At 44.7% G+C, this 18,389-nt stretch overlaps 1 protein-coding gene and 2 pseudogenes across 1 annotated transcript in view; all 3 read right to left on the bottom strand.

The window, feature by feature from the left end:
- Nucleotides 1–3,317: 3,317 nt before the first annotated feature.
- LOC142132698 (5S ribosomal RNA) lies at nt 3,318–3,436 on the bottom strand (annotated as a pseudogene).
- Nucleotides 3,437–5,088: 1,652 nt separating this feature from the next.
- Nucleotides 5,089–5,207, bottom strand: LOC142132847 (5S ribosomal RNA; annotated as a pseudogene).
- A 2,758-nt stretch (nt 5,208–7,965) lies between these two features.
- Nucleotides 7,966–18,389, bottom strand: part of LOC142103502 (sphingomyelin phosphodiesterase 5-like) — a 55,015-nt gene continuing 44,591 nt past the window's right edge. The window contains exons 6-8 of the mRNA XM_075187540.1: nt 14,808–14,871; nt 14,579–14,723; nt 7,966–8,256 (exon numbers count right to left, since the gene is read on the bottom strand). Of these exons, the coding sequence (XP_075043641.1) occupies nt 8,152–8,256; nt 14,579–14,723; nt 14,808–14,871 (314 nt within the window). The 3' untranslated portion in view covers nt 7,966–8,151. The remainder of the gene's footprint in view (nt 8,257–14,578; nt 14,724–14,807; nt 14,872–18,389) is intronic.

Genomic DNA, 18,389 nt, shown 5'->3' with positions numbered 1-18,389 from the left:
AGAGGGATGAGGTACAGAAGAGAGAGGAAGGGATGAGGTACAGAAGAGAGAGGGATGAGGTACAGAAGAGAGGAAGGGATGAGGTACAGAAGAGAGAGGGATGAGGTACAGAAGAGAGGAAGGGATGAGGTACAGAAGAGAGGAAGGGATGAGGTACAGAAGAGAGGGGGATGAGGTACAGAAGAGAGAGGGATGAGGTACAGAAGAGATATGGGGTGAGGTACAGAAGAGAGGGGGATGAGGTACAGAAGAGAGAGGAAGGGATGAGGTACAGAAGAGAGAGGGATGAGGTACAGAAGAGAGGAAGGGATGAGGTATAGAAGAGAGGGGGATGAGGTACAGAAGAGAGAGGGATGAGGTACAGAAGAGAGAGGGGGATGAGGTACAGAAGAGAGATGGGGTGAGGTACAGAAGAGAGGGGGATGAGGTACAGAAGAGAGGGGGATGAGGTACAGAAGAGAGGGGGATGAGGTACAGAAGAGAGGGGGATGAAGTACAGAAGAGAGAGGGATGAGGTACAGAAGAGAGAGGGATGAGGTACAGAAGAGAGAGGGATGAGGTACAGAAGAGAGGAAGGGATGAGGTACAGAAGAGAGAGGGATGAGGTACAGAAGAGAGGGGGATGAGGTACAGAAGAGAGAGGAAGGGATGAGGTACAGAAGAGAGAGGGATGAGGTACAGAAGAGAGAGGGATGAGGTACAGAAGAGAGAGGGATGAGGTACAGAAGAGAGGAAGGGATGAGGTACAGAAGAGAGAGGGATGAGGTACAGAAGAGAGAGGGGGATGAGGTACAGAAGAGAGAGGGATGAGGTACAGAAGAGAGAGGGATGAGGTACAGAAGAGAGGAAGGGATGAGGTATAGAAGAGAGGGGGATGAGGTACAGAAGAGAGGGGGATGAGGTACAGAAGAGAGAGGGGGATGAGGTACAGAAGAGAGAGGGGGATGAGGTACAGAAGAGAGAGGGATGAGGTACAGAAGAGAGAGGGGGATGAGGTACAGAAGAGAGAGGGATGAGGTACAGAAGAGAGAGGGATGAGGTACAGAAGAGAGGAAGGGATGAGGTATAGAAGAGAGGGGGATGAGGTACAGAAGAGAGAGGGATGAGGTACAGAAGAGAGAGGGGGATGAGGTACAGAAGAGAGAGGGGGATGAGGTACAGAAGAGAGAGGGATGAGGTACAGAAGAGAGAGGGATGAGGTACAGAAGAGAGAGGGGGATGAGGTACAGAAGAGAGGGGGATGAGGTACAGAAGAGAGAGGGATGAGGTACAGAAGAGAGGGGGATGAGGTACAGAAGAGAGAGGAAGGGATGAGGTACAGAAGAGAGGGGGATGAGGTACAGAAGAGAGAGGGATGAGGTACAGAAGAGAGAGGGGGATGAGGTACAGAAGAGAGATGGGGTGAGGTACAGAAGAGAGGGGGATGAGGTACAGAAGAGAGAGGAAGGGATGAGGTACAGAAGAGAGGGATGAGGTACAGAAGAGAGGAAGGGATGAGGTATAGAAGAGAGGGGGATGAGGTACAGAAGAGAGGGGGTTGAGGTACAGAAGAGAGAGGAAGGGATGAGGTACAGAAGAGAGAGGGATGAGGTACAGAAGAGAGAGGGATGAGGTACAGAAGAGAGGAAGGGATGAGGTACAGAAGAGAGAGGGATGAGGTACAGAAGAGAGAGGGGGATGAGGTACAGAAGAGAGAGGGGGATGAGGTACAGAAGAGAGAGGGATGAGGTACAGAAGAGAGGGGGATGAGGTACAGAAGAGAGAGGAAGGGATGAGGTACAGAAGAGAGAGGGATGAAGTACAGAAGAGAGGGATGAGGTACAGAAGAGAGAGGGATGAGGTACAGAAGAGAGAGGGATGAGGTACAGAAGAGAGGAAGGGATGAGGTATAGAAGAGAGGGGGATGAGGTACAGAAGAGAGAGGGATGAGGTACAGAAGAGAGAGGGGGATGAGGTACAGAAGAGAGATGGGGTGAGGTACAGAAGAGAGGGGGATGAGGTACAGAAGAGAGGGGGATGAAGTACAGAAGAGAGAGGGATGAGGTACAGAAGAGAGAGGGATGAGGTACAGAAGAGAGAGGGATGAGGTACAGAAGAGAGAGGGATGAGGTACAGAAGAGAGAGGGGGATGAGGTACAGAAGAGAGAGGGGGATGAGGTACAGAAGAGAGAGGGATGAGGTACAGAAGAGAGGAAGGGATGAGGTATAGAAGAGAGGGGGATGAGGTACAGAAGAGAGAGGGGGATGAGGTACAGAAGAGAGAGGGATGAGGTACAGAAGAGAGAGGGATGAGGTACAGAAGAGAGAGGGATGAGGTACAGAAGAGAGAGGGGGATGAGGTACAGAAGAGAGGGGGATGAGGTACAGAAGAGAGAGGAAGGGATGAGGTACAGAAGAGAGAGGGATGAGGTACAGAAGAGAGGAAGGGATGAGGTATAGAAGAGAGGGGGATGAGGTACAGAAGAGAGAGGGATGAGGTACAGAAGAGAGAGGGGGATGAGGTACAGAAGAGAGATGGGGTGAGGTACAGAAGAGAGGGGGATGAGGTACAGAAGAGAGAGGGATGAGGTACAGAAGAGAGGGGGATGAGGTACAGAAGAGAGAGGAAGGGATGAGGTACAGAAGAGAGGGGGATGAGGTACAGAAGAGGGGGATGAGGTACAGAAGAGAGGGGGATGAGGTACAGAAGAGAGGGGGATGAGGTACAGAAGAGAGAGGAAGGGATGAGGTACAGAAGAGAGAGGGATGAGGTACAGAAGATAGAGGGATGAGGTACAGAAGAGAGGAAGGGATGAGGTACAGAAGAGAGGGGGATGAGGTACAGAAGAGAGAGGGATGAGGTACAGAAGAGAGGAAGGGATGAGGTATAGAAGAGAGGGGGATGAGGTACAGAAGAGAGAGGGATGAGGTACAGAAGAGAGAGAGGGATGAGGTACAGAAGAGAGAGGGATTTGGTACAGAAGAGAGGAAGGGATGAGGTACAGAAGAGAGGGGGATGAGGTACAGAAGAGAGAGGGATGAGGTACAGAAGAGAGGGAGGGGGGAGGGAATTCCCCAATAAGTACATTATCCTGAGGAGACCTGAGCTACACATCACATACACTGTACAGTATACACATAAACTAACAGACATTAAAACATTTTGGAGAAGAATTCAGGGAACGGTCACATTCAAGTACTAACCAGGCACAACCGTACATGGCTTCCAAAGTCAGACTTGTTCGGGGTGGTGGGGCTCAAGGTATTGGTTTAATACTGAACTACATCTCTTATACATGTCACCACCAGTATTGTAAGAATCATGAACAAGAGATAACAGCCTGCAGCACCTGGTATTAGAAGGTGGTCTCCCATCCAAGTACTAACCAGGCCTGACCCTGCTTGACTTCCAAGATCAGACGAGATTGGGTTTCTTCAGGGTGGTGTGGCTGTAGGTATTAACTTTATACTGACCTACATCTCTAACCCTCACCCTAACCCGAACTCTAACCCTGGGTCAACCCATCACAACATCATAGGGGCTAAATCCAGGAGAGGAAGAGTGGGTTATGGGATCCCACAGCTGTATCCAGCAATGCTTGGGGAATATTGAAGGCTCTATGCAAACTAAAGCCAATAACAGTCTTGTGAAAATAAAGCAGCAGAATTCACCTAGACAGATATTATGTAGAATAAGTACTTGCTGGAAATAGGACAGATACAACTGTGCACTGATTATGTAGATTAAAATAACCGACACTAGATGGTGATGTTGTAGCGTATAAGAATATAGCAGGTGTTATTACAGATTGTGAGAGATTTTTGCAAGTTAACTGCAAAGTATACACACTGTAGAGTACTTGAGTGTCCACTAGGTGTCAGCGTTACACAACGCAAGACTATGGCTGAGCTTCAAAGTTAGTGACACTATTTAACTTGTGTCCCTTATCCTCACTTTCAGAGCGATTATTTAATTCCAGGACAGTATGAGGGCCTAAATGTTGGGGGCCAGACCATCTCATAAAAAATAAATGTTATGTACATTTTCGTCGTGCAAAATAAGCTTAACGGTTGCAATGGATTAAAGACACATATATGTGAAACTCATCCAGCACTTATCATAACGGTTATGCACACTGTTTAACGCCAAATTCCTCCAGCACAGTGTAAGGCTACACACACACTGGAGCGTTTTTGTCTAATAATTGGCAAATCATCCGACATACGTCCATTCGGTTGGAAGTCAGGTTACTGTGTATGGTGACACGATGGTCGAAAGACGTTCCAAAGGGTCAATTGTCGGCTCATTTGGTTGCTCGTACTGTTTAATATTTTACGACCAATCCACCTAACGATCATGTAGTGTTTATAAATTTCCAAACGATCGACAACCAAGTGCTGATAGTTCCTCGATCTGCGACTCCTTTGGGGGCGTGTGTATGTTCATTTCTGATGCCTGTACCAGTCCCACGTGGTGCATTGTCCTCACGTCACTCATTTTGTAATTAGGTGTGTATTGCTTATGTCTGCCTCCATAATTACAGCTATGTGTCCCTTTATTGTACGCTCAATACACATAAATAAAAGGTTAAATATGTGTTATATTTTTCTGCCTGCATAATTAAATACATTTTTCCCAACCCTAATCCCCCTAATATGTCCACAATTCTGACCCAGCTGGGATTTGAACCCTATACCACTTGCATGGTAACACATTGGTTTACTGTGTGTGCTATAGCCAAACTCATGGTGGTGCGCCTCTACCAAACGCCTACATGTACTTTCAGTGGAGCAGTGTTGGTCCTATCTCTATACATGTGGCCGCTCCACTTCCTGTTTAAACCCTCCCCTTCCTGATTAAGACCCTCCTCTTCCTGGTTAAGCTCCTCCCCTGACATAGACTTATACATATATAAAAAAAATCTTACAAGCCCTAACCCCCTATTCCCAGGTAGTCTTCCATTCAAGTACTAACCAGGTACAACCGTACATGGCTTCCAAAGTCAGACTTGTTCGGGGTGGTGGGGCTCAAGGTATTGGTTTAATACTGAACTACATCTCTTATACATGTCATCACCAGTATTGTAGGAATCATGAACAAGAGATAAAAGCCTGCAGCACCTGGTATTAGAAGGTGGTCTCCCATCCAAGTACTAATCAGGCCTGTCCCTGCTTGACTTCCAAGATCAGATGAGATTGGGCTTCTTCAGGGTAGTGTGGCTGTAGGTATTAACTTTATACTGACCTACATCTCTAACCCTCACCCTAACCCGAACTCTAACCCTGGGTCAACCCATCACAACATCATAGGGGCTAAATCCAGGAGAGGAAGAGTGGGTTATGGGATCCCACAGCTGTATCCGGTAATGCTTGGGGAATATTGAAGGCTCTATGCAAACTAAAGCCAATAACAGTCTTGTGAAAATAAAGCAGCAGAATTCAACTAGACAGATATTATGTAGAATAAGTACTTGCTGGAAATAGGACAGATACAACTGTGCACTGATTATGTAGATTAAAATAACCGACACTAGATGGTGATGTTGTAGCGTATAAGAATATAGCAGGTGTTATTACAGATTGTGAGAGATTTTTGCAAGTTAACTGCAAAGTATACACACTGTAGAGTATTTGAGTGTCCACTAGGTGTCAGCGTTACACAACGCAAGACTATGGCTGAGCTTCAAAGTTAGTGACTCGTCTTACCTCTTATCGCCCACTGGGTGGCAGTGCTGTCCTGATTACTGCAAGATTGTCGCAAAAGAGTTCCAGCTAAAGGTAAATGTCTGCTTATACAATGTATTTGAATGGATTTCCTTAATGCAACAGAGTCTTTTATCTCCAATTGATTTCCCCTATTTAACTTGTGTCCCTTATCCTCACTTTCAGAGCGATTATTTAATTCCAGGACAGTATGAGGGCCTAAATGTTGGGGGCCAGACCATCTCATAAAAAATAAATGTTATGTACATTTTCGTCGTGCAAAATAAGCTTAACGGTTGCAATGGATTAAAGACACATATATGCGAAACTCATCAAGCACTTATCATAACGGTTATGCACACTGTTTAACGCCAAATTCCTCCAGCACAGTGTAAGGCTACACACACACTGGAGCGTTTTTGTCCAATAATTGGCAAATCATCCGACATACGTCCATTCGGTTGGAAGTCAGGTTACTGTGTATAGTGACACGATGGTCGAAAGACGTTCCAAAGGGTCAATTGTCGGCTCATTTGGTTGCTCGTACTGTTTAATATTTTACGACCAATCCACCTAACGATCATGTAGTGTTTATAAATTTCCAAACGATCGACAACCAAGTGCTGATAGTTCCTCGATCTGCGACTCCTTTGGGGGCGTGTGTATGTTCATTTCTGATGCCTGTACCAGTCCCACGTGGTGCATTGTCCTCACGTCACTCATTTTGTAATTAGGTGTGTATTGCTTATGTCTGCCTCCATAATTACAGCTATGTGTCCCTTTATTGTACGCTCAATACACATAAATAAAAGGTTAAATATGTGTTATATTTTTCTGCCTGCATAATTAAATACATTTTTCCCAACCCTAATCCCCCTAATATGTCCACAATTCTGACCCAGCTGGGATTTGAACCCTATACCACTTGCATGGTAACACATTGGTTTACTGTGTGTGCTATAGCCAAACTCATGGTGGTGCGCCTCTACCAAACGCCTACATGTACTTTCAGTGGAGCAGTGTTGGTCCTATCTCTATACATGTGGCCGCTCCACTTCCTGTTTAAACCCTCCCCTTCCTGATTAAGACCCTCCTCTTCCTGGTTAAGCTCCTCCCCTGACATAGACTTATACATATATAAAAAAAATCTTACAAGCCCTAACCCCCTATTCCCAGGTGGTCTTCCATTCAAGTACTAACCAGGCACAACCGTACATGGCTTCCAAAGCCAGACTTGTTCGGGGTGGTGGGGCTCAAGGTATTGGTTTAATACTGAACTACATCTCTTATACATGTCACCACCAGTATTGTAGGAATCATGAACAAGAGATAAAAGCCTGCAGCACCTGGTATTAGAAGGTGGTCTCCAATCCAAGTACTAACCAGGCCTGACCCTGCTTGACATCCAAGATCAGACGAGATTGGTCTTCTTCAGGGTGGTGTGGCTGTAGATATTAACTTTATACTGACCTACATCTCTAACCCTAACACCCTAACCCCACCCCTACCCCTAACCATAATAACCCTAACCCAGCCCTAACCCTAACCTTAACCCCCTAACCTTAACCCCAACCCCCCTAACCTTAACCCTAACTCCAACCCCTTAACCCCAACCCCTAACCCCAACCCCTAACCCTAATATGTCCAGCTATAAAACCCTAACCCCCTAACCCCAACCCCTAACCCAAAACCCCTAACCCAAAACCCCTACCCTTAACCCCAACCACTACCCCTAACCTCTACCCCTAACATTAACATGTACTAATCCTAACCCTAATATGTCCTAACCCAAACCCACTAACCCTAACCCTAACCCAGCCCTAACCCTAACCCCTAACCCCCCCCCTAATACCAATACCCTAACCCTAATAACCCTAATACCCTAACCCTAATAACCCTAATACCCTAACCCTAATAACCCTAATACCCTAACCCTAATAACCCTAATACCCTAACCCTAATAACCCTAATACCCTAACCCTAAACCCCTACTCTAATATCCCTAACCCTAACCCCAACCGCCCTAACCCCAACCGCCCTAACCCCAATAACCCTAACATGTCCGGGTCACCCTAACCCCAATAACCCTAAACCCAACCCCAAGTTAAATAAATTACATATGCATGATATATTTCATAATTAGGGTCCATATTATTTAGATCTAGACATACTATAGGAAAAGGTTCCAAGTCAGACAAAGAGACTCAATTACTAGAAGAGTTTTAGTACTAATGTGTTTATACTTCAAATAGATAGATTCTAGATCAGACATCTAAACACCAGTTAAGTGCAACACATTTGTTTATTTTTCTTTCAGGTCACATAAGTTGGCAACATAATTAATGAGCCATATAGGACTTCATAAAACAATGTTTACCAAGTTTGTTATTGCAAATACATTAAGTATAAAGAACATTAATGTCTCAAGTCTCAATGAGGTATACATGTGTCAATATTCCATTTAGACAGTCACAGAGAAGCAGTTACAGGTATCGAGGTGGAGAGGTGCAGAGATACAGGAATATGATCAGACAGTCCTGCCAGTTGTGTGATAAACTGGAACTTATCTACAGCCTTGAAATATAAAAGAAAAAAAAAATAATCAGAAAAAAAAAAAACAACAAATGTATTCTGAACTACTAAAACCAGTATAAATGTAATGTTACTCAGCAATATTTGTTTGTTTGATGGATCTATGTCTTGGGTCCTGGTAATACATGTATGTAATTGTGAGGAGAAGCTGTAAGGATGTTCTGAAAGCAAATAAATGTACTCAAACAAACTACAATAAGTGCTGGCTTCATATGACCCATGAAGAAAAATACGAAGGAAGGTGCAATTGAGTTAATTTAGTTATCTATAAGCAAGGTGCAACATGGTGCAAGATGTGCTATCAAACAGAGCACAGAACTTGAGCGTTGTTCCAACTGTATTCAAATCCAAGCACGTCTCTAGATAGGAATGTGGGTGTAAGTGTGCTCTGTCCATGGCCGGATTAAGGGGGAGGCCCAGGGGGCACATGCCCCGGGCCCCCCTCTCTCTGAGGGCCCCCCCGCCGCCTGCATAACCCCCTCTGCTGACAGCAGCCGCGGTGCTGCTGTCAGACTGGTCGCATGTGTCAGTGGAGACCCCGCCGACCGCCGCATCTGACAGCTGAAGTTGCAGTCAGACAGTTGTGACAGTTGCTGTCTGACAGCTGTCAGATGCGGCGGCCGGCGGGGTCTCCACTGACACATGCGACCACTCTGTCTGCAGCACCGCGGCTGCTGTACAATCCAAAATTACCGAAATGGAGCTGCTGCGCATGTGCAGCCACAGCAGCTCCTCCTCAGCATGAAGAAAGTAGGTGAGTCGCCTACACTCCATATAACTAAATATATCTAGAAGACCCTTCATTATGAAGGGTCCTCTTAAATATATATATATATATATATATATATATATATATATATATATATATATATATATATATATATATATATAATTATTCATCTTATGTATATACATATTTAAGAAGACCCTTCATAGCATGATTGTCACTTGACTGCTTGATGCGAGTATATATATATATATATATATATATAGTGGATGCAGAGGGGCACAGAGTGAGTTAGCTGTAAATTATTCTTTTACAGAAATATAATAGAAAAAAAAATATATAAATATTATTTTTCAATAGATTTATGTGTATTATTTTTGCAAAAAACTTACTAAGTATTTCCGTCCTGACCTAAATACTTATTATGTTATTTGGACCCAACTACTTATAAAACGGGACTGGTCGGTAATTATTTTGGAGGGGTGCCTTGAATAAATTATGGAGACTCTAAGGGTGCCGCGAACTGCAAAAGTTTGGGAACCACTGCCTTAATTTTATATCTTAAGACAGGGGGGGCCCTAAGTGCCCCGGGCCCCCCAAAGCCTTAATCCAGCTCTGGCTCTGCCTATACAGTAATTGCTGTATGTGGACAGACAACAGGATGCAGTATATGCATAAGCATGTGTACAATAAAAGGTCACATTAGAATGCATTAAAAAAATTATATAAAATAAAAAGTACAACTTTTAACAGTATAATCATTTATAATTAAGTGTATTTTTTACATTTAATACATAAAAATTCTTTCCATGTATACTGCACATACGATGCATTTATAGTCTATATTACTTGCACACATATTCTGTTCTAGCTAGTGGCACACATACTATTTAAAACAAAGGCTATGCCATGTCAGTTATCACTATGAGTCGACACATCTGCCCTGTAGTAGGTGCAAACGTACTTACGTGAAACTTAGTACTTGAAGCTGCCGCATCTGCATTGAAATACCCCCACCGTACATGGCCTATGCTACTCTGGCACTTTCTCTCCCCCGTTCCACCTCAAAAAGTCATAGACAGGGGGCGTGGCTTGGACACACCCCCTGCCTATGTTCGCATCGACATAAAGCTCCATGAGAGTGCAGGCTTACAAGAGTTTTTATAGGGGTTTCCCCTGCCCTAAACCACACCTAAACCCTAACACCTCATACCCTGGGACTGGTTCAACGCTGACCAGCCTGTGAACCCGAAAACATCACTCGACCCTCCGGATTGGGCCTACTTGCCATGGCCACAGCAGACTTCAAAGAACCGGTAACTGTCGGCACCGAGCCAAAGACGACCTGACCAGGAACGGATGCCAATATCTGCAGGTGGATCTCGCCTTGTGAAGATTTCCACCCGTTGCCTACCCTCCAGAAGCGGGATCCGCCATCTTGGCCTTGTTGAGGCACGGTCAGTCACAGGCTACAGGTGAACTCTCATCCAGAGTGGGCTGGGTCCTGAAATGTCCTTTGGAAGGACATTTCAGTAGACCTAGCCTCCTCACCAACATAGCACACTATAGCAAGCACATCTGGTCTTTCTAATTGGTACCTGCTGCTGCAGCCCCTCTTTTGAGTGGGCACAGCTTTGGAGAGCATACCATCACTGAGGGGTAAACAGTTTCTACCCGCCATCACTTGGTACTCGCTCACTACTCCAGTTGGTTGCCTTGAGTTAACTGCCTAGTCTGCCTCAACCACAGTAGAGACTGACCTACACTGCAAAGGAGCACTGGCTGCCCAAGGTGAGAGGCTAAACCCCCCTCAGGAACACTCATGCAGTGGAGTAGTCAAACTTGGTGTCCCCTGGTCGTGATGAATAGATACACAACACCCTAGGACCATTGTAGTTCCATTGCTGCCCCGTCTTGCTCCCCAGCAACTTCAGACACGCTCTGCATTAAGATGCACTGCTTCTGACCACAAAATGAGACTCCCACCCATGCTGTCATGACCTTCCTCTAACTGTATCCTAGACAACCTCCGCTGTCTTAGTCAAACGTGTCCCTGGCTCCGTCTTCTAGAGTCCCTGGACTCGATCTGTATTGGACGTGAAGCTATTGCCTTCATGGGGTCCAAAAAAACAAGGCCCCCAAACTACCTCTGTGGTCCAGTTTTTCAAGCCACAATCCAATTCTTCTACAAGGGGCCGATACTGGAGCGTTTGTGACTCCCCCACTACATCTTCTCTCTCGGACTTACTCTTGCAAGAAAACCCGGACGGCCCACTCACTATCAAAACGATGCAATCAATGTTGGCTTCATTTAAAGCAGATTTAGTGGCTGAAATGCACTATTCTATACGTGAAATTAATTTGCAAGTGACTGAATTGGGATGGAGGACCTCACATTTTGTAGCCAAGATGGAGGAGCTTGTGGTGTCCCATAATGATCTCATCTCTCCACACGAGAGGCTGGAGACCCAGGTCCTCGCTATGTCTGATAAATTGCCAGACTGTTACAGACAGAACAACCTTAAAATTCAGGGCATTCCATAGTCGGTCTCAACTCGAGTTATCTGACTTTGTTAAAGATTTGTTTCAAAAGCTGCTGCTGATGTCTCGGATCACGACCTCCTTCTGGACCACATTCACAGACTCCTCAAGCCGAGCTCTGGACTGGAGAGGACTCCCCGAGACACGCTTATGTGTGTTCACTTCTTCCATATCATGGAGAAGATCCTACTTACCTGGGGAAGTGATGGCACCAGGACACATTATGGGAAGGTGGTGTCCAAAATGTCCAAAAAATATATGCACTAAGTATCTGCATTTTAGTGTTTTCCAGACTGCAAGTAAATTAGTTGTAAAAAAAAAAACCAATTTTAATTAGCACATCAAGTAGAGAGGCCCCATTTAAGACCATGTGATATTTTTACAAAGCCCATGTAGAATCTGGTAGTTGCAGCAAATCAGTTCTAAGGGGAGCTGGGTTCACTAGGAACCACCTTATTAACTACCTGGTCTTTATAGTGATTAAAGATGCGGTCACTCTGTTCTGTCAGTATATTTAGTCCTGATTCTGGTTTCACATACTGCTTTGGACCCAGACTACTGCTTGAATTCTGCCAGGCATGACTTTTGTTTGGATCCAGATATGCTGCCAGCTCAGAACTCTGAGTGGACTTTAACGATTCCTTAGAAGATACCTGACTTCCGCACAGACACAGCCCTTGGCCTGTGCGAATACCTACATTAATTGCTTATAGCACAGTATCATGTGACCGTTGTCTCTTAGATAACTAGCGCTAGAGTTGAATAAGCCCCTACTACTACTGCGTGCCTAAAACCTGGCGAACACACCAGTGAAGGGGGAAGAAGTGTGAGAAGGACTGTGGCATGGTATTCACAGTTGATCTGCTTCAGAGCTCCTGCAGTGAGCCAAGTCCTGTCACTGAAGTAACATGACACCTAACAAGACATCGGGGTTCCAGATCGAATGGGGGCCTGCAGTTAATCCACAAATCCTCTGAGTACATATGAATGTTTCCTATATATATTCCTTATACATAAATATTCTAATTCCTCCTAAATATACTTCCTATGAATAATATTAGCAGTGACAAAACACATATTCCTAAATATGAAGATGAACAGAAACCCGTACATCGAATAAATCTGTCCGTCACACATGGAAAGGGAGGAAATGAGCATTGGCTCAACTGAGCAATGTTACACAGTCTGTTTGGTATCTATACGTTAGTAAATTTATACAGGGTTGATAATGATAAAATGTGTTTTGTAAGACACGGACCAGAAAAAAAATCTGCTACTTATAAGCATCGCATTGGTATGACCTCCCACGCTCCATCCATTTGTCCCCTAACCTGTGCTCCTTCAAACGGGCACTCAAAACCCATCTCTTCCTTAAACCCTACCAGCCTTCCACCTAACCCTCTCTCTATGCTCGATCTCATCTCCTGGCTCCTTCTCTGTAGATTTGAGCGCTTGCTCCCCTCCTCTGACTCCCTTTGTGCCGGCTGTCTGTTTCCCCTTCCTTTAGGATGTAAGCTCTTATAAGCAGGACCCTTCTCCCTCCTGTCTCTCTACCTTCTCTTCTGCTCCAACTCCATTATATTTGCTTTGCCTGGAGTCTCTGAAGTCTTGGTATTACTCGTTTATTGTTCTGTACTGTTATTCCCTGTACGGTCCATTGTTTGTATTGTGTTCGGCGCTGCGGAAACCTTGTGGAGCCTTATAAATAAATAATAATCGCAGATTAAAAGGCGGGTTATAAAGGTGAGGTTGTAAAATTCTGTCGCCAGTCTAGCTGACCAATCAGAGACCAGGGGAGGGGGGAGGGGCGAGAAGCAGTCTTTAAATGAACACCTAATAAATATTGACAGTCTTTGGGGAAACAATCAAATTGTAAGCTGTCCATCTTTCCTGCTAGTCCCAGGTGCTGCTAATATAACTTTTGTGTAAGTTAATATTCTGAATTTTCTCCTTTTATTTTATAATTGTTTTGCTGTATGTTATATGTTCTCTTTAGTAATTTTTGTGTATATTAAATATCAATTTAATAAGTTCATGTCCTTAGTGCTCTAAGCAAATCCATAGACTGTTCAGAACAGATAGATTGCTTGGCTGTGTTGACCATACAAATTGAAGTGTGGAAGTGACGGTTCTTTTAGCTATCAGACCGCAGAGTGCGCAATTGAGTAATTAATGCTTTTATTGGCCGTATAGGGTAGATGGTGGCAGCTGTAGGCGCGCATGGAAGGGAGCGCCTGTATTGGGGAGGGATCTGCTTAGTTCTGTATGGGATAGGCACATTAAATTGAGTGCTGGCACACAATCGGCGACAACATTAAAACCACCCAATATTGTGTAGAGCATCACACTGCCTCCGCTGGCTGCCTTCTTCCCATAGTGCATTCTGTTGCCATCTCTTCCACAGGTAAATGACGCACATGCACCCGGCCATCCACATGATGTAAAAGATGAAGAGATTCATCAGATCAGGCCACCTTCTTGCACTGCTCCATTGGTGCTCATGTGCCCATTTGTAGGCACTTTAAGTGGTGGACAGGCGTCAGCATCGGCACTCTAACCAGTCTTCGACTACGCAGTGAGCTGCGATGCTCTGTATGTTCCGACACCTTTCTATCATAGCGAGCATTAACTTTTCAGCAATTTGTTTTACAGCAGCTCTTCTGCTAGACTGGACCAGATGGGCTAGGTTTCGCTCCCCATGTGCATAAATGAGTCTTGGACGCCCATGACCCTGTCGCCAGTTCACAATGCGGTCTGTACCAACCACTGCATACTGGGAACCTCCCACAAGACCGGCCGTTTTGGAGATGCTCTGACCCAGTCATCTAGCCATCACAATTTGGCCCTTGTCAAAGTCAATCAGATCCTCACGCTTGCCCATTTTTCCTGCTTCTAAGACATCAACTTCAAGAACTGACTGTTCACTTGCTGCCTAATATATCCCACATCTTGTAATAATTGCTGTAAGCCAGTTAGTCCATCATACTCCATATTCTGACTGTGCATTAAACAATGAGCCATGTACTACAATCTCACCACTGGATGTACAGTCTCCATTTGCCTGTAAAGTATATAATCTATTCGTCGTCCAGTCCAGCGTGTGCCATCTCCATCACCATCTCCATCTTGAGGAATAGGTGGAGCCACATAAAGTTTACGCTCAGTGTCTGACTGCAGTGTACTGCAAAGCAAGAGAAAACTCACATAGTAAGGTGCAAACTTCTGAAGAAATAGGACACATTTTAGTCTTATTACAGTCTTTCACCTTTTGAGATTGGCCGGAGTGTTGACCGCGTCATGATACAATAAGTCCTGTCTGAGCAGAGTGCCTGAAAAAAAACAGAACAATAGTTAAGTATCAAGTTTCAGAGGGATAAGAACTGCACTTAAAAAGGTCAGTACGAAAAATACAAAATTAGAAGGAAATAGCAGGTGAGAACTGGTTGCCGACAAAACTTTTTGTCCTCAAGGAGTCAACAGCAAATACTGGTAGCGCAAAGCCTTGGAAAAAGTGCTTCCTGCAGGAAGCAGTAACCAAGAACGTCACTATGTCTATTTGATCTTCACTTCAGATGATTTACCTAATTATTAGGTTATTATTAGTCACCAAAACTAGTGATAGCACATTGACATAAATGATTAGACAAAACTGAAGTAGTATCTCACTCTATTGAAAGATACTGCCAGGTACTGGGTAAATTAGTGCACCCACAGGAATGGGGAGACTCAATACCCGGAGCCCCAACAAGCAAGTGAAGAGTTGGACGGGAACAGCAAGATACCAGGACTCCCTGAACCTCCTGTTGACAGACTCTTGTCTTTGGAACTGTTGCCTAACTAAGGTGGGTGGGGAGCTTTGCTGGGACTTCTATGGACACTGGTGATCAGCTGACCTATTTTTAAAGTGTGCAGACTTATGCTCTGTTGTGTTACTGTAGAAAAAGTAAAGATACATTGTATCCGTCGTTCTCCTCCTTTCTTGGGTGATTCCTGAACCTGAGAGCGCAGGGTAAGCTAGTCAACCCGGTATCCTCCCAGCACAATGACCCCAACTCACACACCGGGCGAGCTGAAAAAATAGCTGGTAAAAAACACCCACTTACAGGTAACACAGTAACACAGTGGAGATCGACAGATTTCAAATTCTCAAAATGTTCTCTATAGTAAGAGCCTGGAGCACTAAATGAATCAATTGAAGATACGAGGTCTCTACATGATGTACAAAGGGGCTGAGCCTGCAGAACCTCTTGTAGGAATGTCTGCTCATCCTTCATTAACGCCAACTTACACTGAAAGAAAACAGAGAACACGAAACCAGCGGCTTCAAAGAAAAGATGTGGAGACCCCTCTCATAACCCTCCTGTAGGAAGGATAACAACCGGAAAACCACTGTGTGTCCGTTCTCTCTCAAACCAAGAAGAGCCTCATGCGAGAATCTCTCTGCTAGACTGGTACCAGGACGTGCTCTCCCTGACGTTGGCTGCTCTCTCCCCGACGTTGGCTGCTCTCTCCCCGACGTTGGCTGCTCTCTCCCTTGTGCCACAAGCGCTGAAACTGTTATCTGCTACATGGAGATCTGTTTTGGCATTTGTCTTTTCCCCCTCCAAGACTGATGCTTCTCAGCTGACATGCCTAATTGTAGCCACCAAAGCAGTTCTCTCATTGAGGAGATCTGTTTCGGTGGTTGTTCCTGGTGAGAGACGCTGCTTGTTTCTAGGGGATGACACGGACAGTTGCCAGAGTTCTGTGTGAGTAGTACGGCGGCTATCTCAAGAACACACACACTGCTAATAGAGACTGTGAGGAGCAAGGAAACTGCTGGGGAGAGGAAAGCCTGATGACTACTCTCAGACAGGCACTTCACTTCCTGGGAGGTGTCCTGATCAGCTTGAGTACATAAAAACTATTAAAAATAATTAAACACAATTAAAAAGCACAGGGCAAGAACCCTAAGAAAAAACCCATACCCAAAAGGGCACGTAACTAAAACGGAGGATGGTTGCAGAAAAACAGATTAAAAAAATAAAAAAAGACTAGATGCAAAACGGTCTCTTAAAATAAAAACGGAAGTAAAAACTGAGAAATGGGAGCACTACACTCATGTACTCTCATAATTTGCAGCCTGTGGGGGAAGGCTATAATGTGGACAATTTCTCCGTAGGAAACCGGAAAATTTCCAACGTCCTTAACCCTTTTACTGCTTTTCTTCTTGTCCCACACCCTTACCCCACTCCTCTGTTTTAAAATTCATTTACTGCCCTCTTGCCCACTAAACAGGGTTCAGCACATACATATGAAAAAATATAAATCTAATTATTGACACATGTTTAGTTGCTTTCAGAGGTTATGAATGTATACATGTATTATGTTAAGTATTTCTTTGATCCGTTACATATATTTTTTTTATAAGGAATAAATTACTGAACTAGGCTTCCACCAATATGGTTCTTTCTGGCAAAAGGAATTTAACCAATATTTTAGGGTTCTTTCTTTAATCTGTGATAACAGAGCATCACTGAGTAAATCATCAAGTTACAGTGACAGTCAGAAGGGCTCTGAAGTAAAATCTAGTATGCGTAAACACAGCGAGCTGAACAAACCGGGGTATGATACATTTACCCCCTAGTATGCGTAAACACAGCGAGCTGAACAAACCGGAGTATGATACATTTACCCCCTAGTATGCGTAAACACAGCGAGCTGAACAAACCGGAGTATGATACATTTACCCCCTAGTATGCGTAAACACAGCGAGCTGAACAAACCGGAGTATGATACATTTACCCCCTAGTATGCGTAAACACAGCGAGCTGAACAAACCGGGGTATGATACATTTACCCCCTAGTATGCGTAAACACAGCGAGCTGAACAAACCGGGGTATGATACATTTACCCCCTAGTATGCGTAAACACAGCGAGCTGAACAAACCGGGGTATGATACATTTACCCCCTAGTATGCGTAAACACAGCGAGCTGAACAAACCGGGGTATGATACATTTACCCCCTAGTATGCGTAAACACAGCGAGCTGAACAAACCGGGGTATGATACATTTACCCCCTAGTATGCGTAAACACAGCGAGCTGAACAAACCTGGGTATGATACATTTACCCCCTAGTATGCGTAAACACAGCGAGCTGAACAAACCGGAGTATGATACATTTACCCCCTAGTATGCGTAAACACAGCGAGCTGAACAAACCGGGGTATGATACATTTACCCCCTAGTATGCGTAAACACAGCGAGCTGAACAAACCGGGGTATGATACATTTACCCCCTAGTATGCGTAAACACAGCGAGCTGAACAAACCGGGGTACGATACATTTACCCCCTAGTATGCGTAAACACAGCGAGCTGAACAAACCGGAGTACGATACATTTACCCCCTAGTATGCGTAAACACAGCGAGCTGAACAAACCGGGGTACGATACATTTACCCCCTAGTATGCGTAAACACAGCGAGCTGAACAAACCGGGGTACGATACATTTACCCCCTAGTATGCGTAAACACAGCGAGCTGAACAAACCGGGGTACGATACATTTACCCCCTAGTATGCGTAAACACAGCGAGCTGAACAAACCTGGGTACGATACATTTACCCCCTAGTATGCGTAAACACAGCGAGCTGAACAAACCGGGGTATGATACATTTACCCCCTAGTATGCGTAAACACAGCGAGCTGAACAAACCGGGGTATGATACATTTACCCCCTAGTATGCGTAAACACAGCGAGCTGAACAAACCGGGGTATGATACATTTACCCCCTAGTATGCGTAAACACAGCGAGCTGAACAAACCGGGGTATGATACATTTACCCCCTAGTATGCGTAAAC

Source organism: Mixophyes fleayi, chromosome 1 (assembly GCF_038048845.1).
Source record: "Mixophyes fleayi isolate aMixFle1 chromosome 1, aMixFle1.hap1, whole genome shotgun sequence".
NCBI classification, from domain to species: Eukaryota; Metazoa; Chordata; class Amphibia; order Anura; family Limnodynastidae; genus Mixophyes; species Mixophyes fleayi.
Note: the sequence above shows the minus strand (reverse complement) of the source record. Positions and strands in the feature narration are given on the sequence as shown.